The sequence below is a fragment of the Salvia splendens genome, chromosome 5 (assembly GCF_004379255.2).
Source record: "Salvia splendens isolate huo1 chromosome 5, SspV2, whole genome shotgun sequence".
NCBI lineage: Eukaryota > Viridiplantae > Streptophyta > Magnoliopsida > Lamiales > Lamiaceae > Salvia > Salvia splendens.
The window spans coordinates 13,720,771-13,730,361 of NC_056036.1; the positions used below are offsets into that span (position 1 = coordinate 13,720,771).

Consider the following 9,591-nt stretch of genomic DNA (forward strand, 5'->3'; position numbering starts at 1 on the left):
AGGGAAATTGGAAGGTGCATATAATTCTTGTCCAACCCCAATTAGTTTGAGGCATTTTGGGAGTGACCCAAAAACAAATCCGTGCGGGCTTGACCCAAAGCGGACAATATCAAACTAATGTTGCAGTCGACGATGCTAACAAAGACCACACAACTTTGTATGTCAAAGTTACAATCATATACAATCTCACCAAAATATATTATCAAATTCAAAATCAAGTGTATTTCAGAATACCATTTTCTAAGAATAGGCAATTGAAGCCTCATTTCATTCATGTTTTAATAGTATAAAGTTATATATTTAACTATTTTTTCACTTATTTTTTTACAAAATCAAATATTTTAAAAACATGTGCCAATTCAATGTGAGACATTTATCACCGGAGGAAGTAACGTTTATCCATCACAATAATAACTTTTAGTCAAGAAAGCAATTACTTTTTTATATTAAAATTTTTTGTTTATTTATAAGAACAATAATTTTTATTCCTTCGAACAATAACTTTTATTCATTCGAATAAATAAACTTTTATCAGCAAAAATAATAATTTTTGTTTACAAAGCACATTAAATTTTATTCGCAAAATAATAATTCTTATTCACAAGAACGATAACTTTTATTTATCAGAACAATAACTTTAAAACAAACACACTACCTGTAACTTTTATTCAAAAAAAAACGCAACCATTATTGACAAGAGTACTAACTTTTATTTAATTAGAACCATAACCCAAATGAGTTGATCCAATTAATTTTCCAAATAGATTCTGCTACCAAACAAATGCTCATCCCATACCCACTTGTAGTAGACAACAGAACAAACTTGAGACTGAGTGATTTATAATTTTCCATTCCTTAATTTCTCGTTCCCAAATAAATTATATTCCTTCTGTATAAAAATAGATATTTTTGTTATAAAAATAAGTTTTAATGCAAATTTAGTAAAGGTGAGAGATAGAAATAAAAAATGGTTGAAGTATTGTTAATAAAGAATAAGACTAACAAAGAAAAAAATTACAAAAAAACTGAAACTAATATAATCGAACGGATCAAAATTGAAAGGGTGTCTATTTTTTATAGAACTGAGAGAGTAATTGTTAAGATTGAGCAATTTATAATCTTTCATTCCTAAATTTTATCGGTTCCCAAATAAATAGTGATAATTGTGATGCGTTTATGATTTCCAAAAATGGCTTTCTTACGAATTATAAGGTGCATTGGGCTATTTGGGCCGTGATTAACAGGTAAACTTGTTTGAATTTAAATGGAGGAGGCCCATCTGGATCTGCGCACATATATTTCACATACATGTGTAATTGTCATCAAACATTCGGTTTTAATCGATTTTCTTATGGAAAAGCATCAAATGTTTTCTCCATAAAGCAATTTTTTTACAAAGACTGGAAGGAACCCTATGATAGTGGGATGCTATAAGAAAAAATATGCTTATATAAAACAGTATCAAAATATAATCTATGATTGAGTTGTGGAATTATTTTAGTTTTAGGGGGTAAGCTATGACTAATTATCTCATGATTAAATCTATCTAGGGTTGAGTTATCTCATGAACCATATGATAATTAGTCATAACTAACTTTTACCACTAAAATAATCTTACAACTCAATCCGAGATTATATCTTTGTACTATTTTATCTAGGAAACCGAACACGAACACCAACTAAATATGTTTATTCTAAATCCAAGAACATACAACATTAAATATGCTTATTCTAAATCCAAGAGCATAGAACATGCAGTTCCAAGAGTTACCAAAAGTCTAGCTAATTGTCACAATAACATAATTGTCACAAATGAATTCTGTTCTTATATCCTAATCCTATTGTCAAAAATATATAAAGAACCGAAAGCTTCCTTAATTAAAGCATAAATTATGGTCTCCTCTTGCAAATTGTTTAGTCCATTATTTCTACATCGACCACATTATAATAGTACTATAGTAGTAGTAAACTAGTAATATTAAAATGTAACATGGAAATATTATTTAAATTAAAATAAGAAAAGAGGCAAAAATTAAACCAGCCTCGTATTTTTACTAAGCTAGAGTGGACTGATAGATGAGGAGGGGTCCAGGTCCAGGTCCAGCATTACACAAGTACATAAAATCTTGAAACTGAAACATCTGGGGATTTATCTTATTTTGTTTGTTCCATAATCTCACATCACAAATAGTGGTAAACAAAATTGCATCTTTATATATAATTCCGGTCTTATTAATCAGTGTAAGAAAATATGGTATTTTTTGTTACCTTGGAATTCTGCTGATTGGAGTAAACTGTTTTGACACTAGTATTTGTTTTCGACTTTTTATGGTTTATCGGTAAAATATGTTCTTAATTTGATGGTGGAGTGGTTGGATGCTTAAATGTTAATCACAGATGATATCTTTCTTCAAGGATAGGATTTATATAAGTGGCTCGAATTGAATAGTGATCCAACCAAAAATCACCGAATTTGTAGAGATACTGATTAAAAGAGTTGATCAAAGTTAAGGTTTTGTGTGATATAAATGTATAATCTACCTTAACTCTCCAAACAGTTAGCACTATCAAAGTCAAGGCTGAGCATGGAGATGCATGCTTGCTTTCGCTTGCGCTTGCGCCTCAAAAGAGTGGTCTATTTCTGCTAAACTAAAGAAACCATGCTCTACAAAGTGATACTAACATTTCTTTTAGCCTTACTACATAGCATTCGACTAAGATGCTTTCAGATTACCCATATTTGGATCCAAGGGTATTTGCCAAGTGCTACGATTCTGAGATTACCGGTGCATCTTCGCCCAACTCGAGGAGTTCGGGATCATCGAAGAAGGGGGTCACGGTCCCAATTCGAGAGAAAACTAGGTGACTTTTTCTAGCACTCAAGTATGACCTCTTAATCATATAAATATTCGTTGAGTATTACAAATTAACAGATCAAACATGAGGAATAGCACAAATAAGGGAGACTATCTAGGCTTTTCCCATCAACCAAACTAATTCAAACAATCAATTGAGGTTTTCAGATTTGTACTCTCAATTTACTGAACTATCACATTGTGAGATTTGCCTTATCTGTGCTATTCTTATCACAATCAACTATCAATTCAGTCACTAATAATTAATTGATCATTGTCACATAATTCATTACGTGAACAAAAGTCCAAATATTTATCACCAAAATCTAATCCTTGATTTCTTGTCACTATCATAATTCATAACCTCAACTCCTAATATTTATTGTATTTAAAATAGAGCCAAAATTAAGATATCTATATACTAGTACATTAAACACACAATGCAAAAGAACAGAACTTCCAAAAAATGAAGTCAATATATTTTGCACAAATTTTAGCTAAAATTTAATATTTACCACAAACTTATACTCCCAAATTTAGGTCATATATTTTGCACAGATTTGATCTTTTCCCAAATTGTAACCAAGCTTTTGTAAAAAGGCTATTAGTTCAGATACAAAACTTAGTACTCCTATTTTTTTAAAAAGTACTCCCCCGTCCCTTAAATTTTGTACTAACATTTTTCTATTGCTATCTGTCCCACTAAACTTAGTACTCCTATGGTACTATACAGTTTTTCTTCACACGCATCATCATCCAAAATACTACAGTTCAACGAATAATATGAGTGGAAAGTTTTATTGGAAAGGAATAAAAAAAAAGTTTGAAAATATAGGAGTATTTAGGAGTATTATATAATCGTGAGACGTTTGTTGAAAATTTTAATAGTTTTATAATTATGTGTAAACTAAATGAAGACATTTTCGATAAAAGTCGCTACTTCGGATACTAAATCATCCAGTGTTTCATTAAAAAGGCCAAAAGGGTGTCTGAAACTGAAATTAAAAAAAAACCCAAAAAATGGGGGACCGTTTAAATCGGGAGATTTGAACCCGACGTGAATCGAACACGCAACCTTCTGATCTGGAGTCAGACGCGCTACCATTGCGCCACGGATCCCGGTGTCTATTTCACTTACATTTTGGTTATTATACAAAATTATCGTAGAGAAGAGAGTATAGGAAACTAGAGTTAAAACGACATCGTTGCGATTGCGTTTCGTCTTCCTCACAATCACAGCGCAACGGCACCAAGGAGAAGATAATAATCACATCCACAGTATCTGTCATCACAACCATCGCTCTACTGCTTTCCAGTTATAGCCACTTCGCCAATCTCGTGTTCCCCGTCGAAAAACCACCGCTGTTCGCTACTTCGAGTAGTCTGTGTCTCGGTCAACGGAGACGGAGATTTCGAGGTTATACTAGCTGAAACGTATCGGGCACCGATGGCCTTGCCTCCTGGTATGGATATGCCGATCATGCACGACAGCGATCGCTACGACTTTGTTCGAGATATCGGCTCCGGTAATTTCGGTATCGCCCGATTGATGACGGATAAGCAGACCAAAGAGCTTGTTGCGGTCAAGTATATTGAGCGAGGCGACAGAGTCAGTTTTTTTCCTTTTTTACCTTTGCTAACCTTGTTTTTCACTTCATTAATTAATTAAGTTGATTTTAGGTTGGATCCAGATTGGGTAATCGTATTAGGAACCCCTTTTCAGTTTTCAAACTTAAATTTTGATTAGCGACCATAGTTCGGTTTAAAAGGGCCAATTAGGGTAGTTAATTTGTTAGGCAAAAACATTTCTCATTCCCAATTAGCCTTTATTAACCCCAAATTAGGGTTTTTAATCTGTATTTAGAGTTTATTTAACATAATTTCAATTTAATTAGTTGCACTAGTGTGTGCCTCAATTTGTTATTGCAGAGCTATTAACGGAACGAAGGATAAGCAAGCTGAAACTGTTGTAATGTAATCAATCTGTATTTCTAGTGTCCAAAATGCTAGAGTGATGAATGGAATCGTTGCAGTGGCTATAGTAGCAAGTCATTAACCACCTTAGCCAGGCCTTTAGGATCACTCAAAGCTGAATTAGGGCATGAGCTGTTTTGCCTACGTGATAGCGCTTATAATAAGGTTGAAAGCTGTAAAGGCATTCCCTTTCTCTCATTACAATTGCTAATCTCATAGTTGCTAAGTCTAGCAAGAACTTACCAATAATTTAGTAATGTAAGGAATTACTCCACCAATTATTGTTGGATTGAAATGTTTAGGGAAGCGGTTTCTCCTGCCTATACTACGCAAAAACAACAAATTGTTTCTTCCCTGCATCTTGTGATTCAAGTAAGAGAAATGTCTAAAGTTTGACTTCATTGAGATATAGCTATTCATGCTTACAGATCATATAAGAATTGTAGAAAAATAAAAAACCTTCTTCTAGCTCGGAATAACTACTCACTGATTCAGCCTATCACAAATCACAATAAGTGCCAAGCATAGAATTCTATATATTTGAAAGAGTCTAATTGAATCCAAGATATATAATTTTAGTACAGGCATGATCTCTCCCCACATCCACCTCCCCAAATTCCTCTAATTAGTGTTTGTGAGTGAATGTGCATGTTCACTGATGTCATCAATCACGGCTATTAAGCACGCAATTAATTTTATGCGGTAAGCGTTTGTCGTTTATTACCAAATGAAACCTAACATTTCACTCTCACATTCATAAAAAAAAAAGAAACGTGGGGCTATGTAGGAAAGAAAATCGTTGTTTATTTAACTGTCCAACTACTGCTAAACGACATTATACTTTCGTCAATCCTTACATCTCCACAACCTTATTCTGATAGCATACAATGCATCTGAATCAAGATTTTAAATTCAGTGCCCTATATCATCACTTATTGCTCTATGGTTCAGTTTCTACTTAAGAGCGCATAAGAAGAATCTCTCTCTCTCTCTCTCTCTCTCTCTCTCTCTCTCTCTCTCTCTCTCTCTCTCTCTCTCTCTCTTGCGTGCACATACCCTCACCCGCATACACGCTTTCATACATACATAAAATCATCTGACCTCTATTGTCTCACTCTTTTATTTCTTCCTCAATTTGACCACCACCTTTTTTGCGTTTCCCCCCTCAACCTGCTGGTTTATCATCAGATCCGGTCAAAAGAGTTCAAGTAAAAGCAATTGAATCAGTTCATACCCATTTTAGTAGAGTTCGCACTTGTGTTAATTAGCTATTGAATGGAGTTTTCTGCTCAAAAGAGATTTCCATGTAGCGTGCAAATTGTGCACAATAACGATCAATATGATTTTATTAAGGATATTGGATCTGGGAATTTTGGAGTAACCCGGCTCATGAGATACAAACAGTCTAATGAACAAGTTGCTATTAAATACATCGCGAGAGGCTGCTCGGTCAGTTATTACTTAAGTGCACATGATGCCTGTTTAAGATATCCTCTTTCTGCTTTTAGAACTGGCTATTGGGGTGTTAAGCTAGAAACTATTTGTTTTTCAGTCATACAACTCTTAAATTTCTAATTATTTCTCCCAACAAATATGCTTCTAAAATTTAGATTGAAGATTATCATGATAATTCAAAAAGTCCGATAATATCTGTTTTGTTTAATTTGCTTTGCATCTCATAATGTCTGCGAAAGTTCCGAAGAGATCATTCTCTGATTTTCTGTATTCAGATTTTTCTGCTTGAGGTTCTACCAATTACTATGGTGCCTACTAAGCTGGTTTTGATGTCATGATATTGGATTATCTAAGTTCCGAAAGTGATGCTTGTATTTACTTCTTTTTCTTGTCTAGTGTTATACTTATGTTGCAATAGAGACTTGTTCCAATAAAATGTCATGAATCACAACAAAGTAATGTGTGGAATGCAGATAAATGAAAATATTCAGAGAGAAATTATCAATCACAGGTCTTTGAGGCATCCAAACATTGTCAGATTTAGAGAGGTTTGTTATGGATACTTTATTGGCAATTACATGAATTTAGAGATATTTATTGTGAGCAGCACTTCTGAATACTGCACTTCAGGTGATTTTAACACCTACCCATCTCGCTATTGTGATGGAGTACGCATCTGGAGGAGAGTTATTTGAACGCATATCTAATGCAGGACGATTCAGCGAGGATGAGGTCCTTTATTTGCTCCAAATGTTTGTTTTCCCTTGCCTCTGGCTTTTCCATGTGCTTGCTGCTTACTGTGTTGTTTCCGAAATTTTGTCATGCAGGCTCGTTTCTTTTTTCAACAACTTATATCTGGAGTGAGCTACTGTCATTCAATGGTATCAGAATGTTACAATCGGAAGTATTTTTCAATGACGTTAGTAGAACTTGAATCTAATATCTCTCTCCTATTTTTCTTGATAAAGCAAATATGTCATCGGGACTTGAAGCTAGAAAACACACTGTTGGATGGAAGCCCAGCTCCTAGGTTGAAGATATGTGATTTTGGGTATTCCAAGGTAGTCATATTGCTAAGTTATTCTCTTCTGCATCTATTTATAACTCATGTCAAAACTCCCTAGTATCTGAGATTTTTAAATAAGTTTTTGCTATTTTGATCAGCTTCATGGTATTTTATTCTCATTTTATATGCGCCAGTGTCTGCTTATTTAATGTCATCCTCTACTCATGATCAAATTGTAACTCTGCTTTTGCAGTCTTCTTTGCTGCATTCTCAACCAAAATCTACAGTGGGTACTCCTGCATATATTGCTCCGGAGGTGTTGCATAGGAAAGAATATGATGGGAAGGTAAAACAATGCATTGCCTTGTTCATAGAGAGTTGTACTACGATTCAATTTTCTACATTTTTAGCAGGTCGTTAACCTGTCTTCCTCTTCTCTCCCTCTCTAACTTGCATGAACTTTCATAAAGCTTTCAGGAAGATCCTAGCCCATGTTTCAGCATTTACACAAGTAATGTTCTTTATCTGCTAATATTAAAGATGGCTTTCCTACAGCTGGCAGATGTTTGGTCGTGTGGAGTTACATTATACGTAATGCTGGTTGGTGCTTATCCATTTGAAGATCCTGAGAACCCTAAGGATTTTCGTAAGACAATACAGAGAGTCATAAATGTTCAATACTCTATTCCTGAAACTGTCATGATTTCTGAGGAATGCCGCCATCTAATTTCGAGGATCTTTGTGGCTGATCCTGCACAAGTGAGTGATATGATCTTTGGCATGCAAAACATGTTTATAGGTCATCACTAAGGCCTTGTTGAGAAAATTAAAATGAATCTTTGGGAAGTAGAGATCTAACATAGAAATACCAGTAGACCAATTTTATTGCATACAAAAGGATAAAGCTGAAAAGACCGATTCATGTGCACGAGGTCTCAATTTATATACCCAGTATATTTGCATGGATCTTGTATAGTCTGACTTGACAGAATCTTGGCAATAACTTGAACTAATTCCATATTTTTTGCTTGCATGGTTATATAATACTACTAACAACAGTGGATGATTGCAAAACTTTCTGTGCTGTAGATATTCTATGTTCATTTTTAGTTACTACTATTTGATTATAAATGGGATTTTGTGATTTCTACTTGGTCAGCGCATCAGTATGCTTGAAATCAGGAACCATCCATGGTTTCTCAAGAACCTCCCAGCAGATCTGATGGACGAAACAACCCAATTCCAAGAGCTGGACCAGCCGATGCAGAGCTTGGAAACCATAATGCAGATAATCTCCGAGGCCACTATACATCCAGTTGGTTCATATAACCTAGACATGATGGATGACGATGACATGGATGACCTGGATTCTGATCCTGATCTTGACATTGACAGCAGTGGGGAGGTGATTTATGCCATGTGATTGCTACTTCAAAGATTGTGCAAGAATCGCCAGCATATCGATCAAGTTTCGTGGTTATGGGAGTCTTCAGTTCACAGGGTGAATGCAAGCAATGGTTAGCTATTTGTGGTTGGTAAGATATTCACTGGTCATGTACTTCCTTTGTTGCATAAGGTCGCTCTCCTAACATATCGGTTACATAATTACTGTTGGATCGGTTTAATTATTCTTATTTCTTATTTTGTATATGTAGTTGTGTTTGTACATTGTGTTGTTCCTGTATCATTGTATATTAGGATTTGCGAAAAAGTGGGGACCGAACTGAATATATGAAGTCAGTGTGGTTTGTGTCAACTTGGGTTTGCGTTTTATTTGTTTCATTTTATTACTGAAATTTATTTATGTAATTCTTGATTTATTTTGTAAGGATAGTCGTAGAGTTGTGGGTTGGATGAATTTTTTGAAGCTCAAACTCCTCATGTCTGTAAGGATGGAGGAGGAGAAAAACGGAGATTTAGAAAGAAAAGATTTTTAGAAAATGATGGTCATGGATAAAATGGCAGAAGAAGAAAATGGAACAAAGAGAAGCAGAGAAGATGAAGAGGGAGAAAGTAAGGTTAGAGCATCCGCAGCGGCGGGCGTCCCGGCGGACGTCGGACCGGCGTGCCGGACATCCGCGCGGGACGTCCGCCATTAGGCGTGCGACCGGCGGACGCTGACACCGGAGTTCCGCGGCTTTCCGACGACGTCCGTCATGACATCCGTCATTGCGGTGCCACGACGGACGTCCCGGCAGACGTCCCGATTTTTAATTTTTTTTTTAAAAAACTCTATATATATGGCTCGTTGAACTTCATTTCATTCGCACCACTTGTTTTAACTAGGACTGGCAATTTTCG

General features: G+C 35.3%; 1 protein-coding gene and 1 non-coding gene across 2 annotated transcripts; one reads left to right on the plus strand and one right to left on the minus strand.

Annotated features, from left to right (window-relative positions):
• Positions 1-3,902: 3,902 nt before the first annotated feature.
• Positions 3,903-3,974, minus strand: TRNAW-CCA. Its single transcript has one exon. It is a non-coding gene; the product is annotated as a tRNA-Trp (tRNA).
• Positions 3,975-4,045: 71 nt separating this feature from the next.
• Positions 4,046-9,046, plus strand: LOC121805124 (serine/threonine-protein kinase SRK2I-like). Its single transcript, XM_042204916.1, has 8 exons — positions 4,046-4,464; positions 6,758-6,832; positions 6,915-7,016; positions 7,112-7,165; positions 7,253-7,345; positions 7,544-7,636; positions 7,846-8,049; positions 8,450-9,046. Exons 1-8 carry the CDS (start codon positions 4,303-4,305, stop codon positions 8,711-8,713), a joined length of 1,047 nt encoding a protein of 348 aa, XP_042060850.1. The 5' UTR covers positions 4,046-4,302; the 3' UTR covers positions 8,714-9,046.
• The last annotated feature ends 545 nt before the right edge of the window (positions 9,047-9,591 follow it).

Bases quoted from the DNA above. Each gene is read 5' to 3' on its own strand.
- LOC121805124 (XM_042204916.1), top strand. From the start codon at position 4,303: ATGGCCTTGCCTCCTGGTATGGATATGCCGATCATGCACGACAGCGAT. The intron at 6,833-6,914 runs GTTTGTTATGGA...ACTGCACTTCAG, and splicing joins ACATTGTCAGATTTAGAGAG to GTGATTTTAACACCTACCCA. The intron at 7,637-7,845 runs GTAAAACAATGC...GCTTTCCTACAG, and splicing joins GGAAAGAATATGATGGGAAG to CTGGCAGATGTTTGGTCGTG.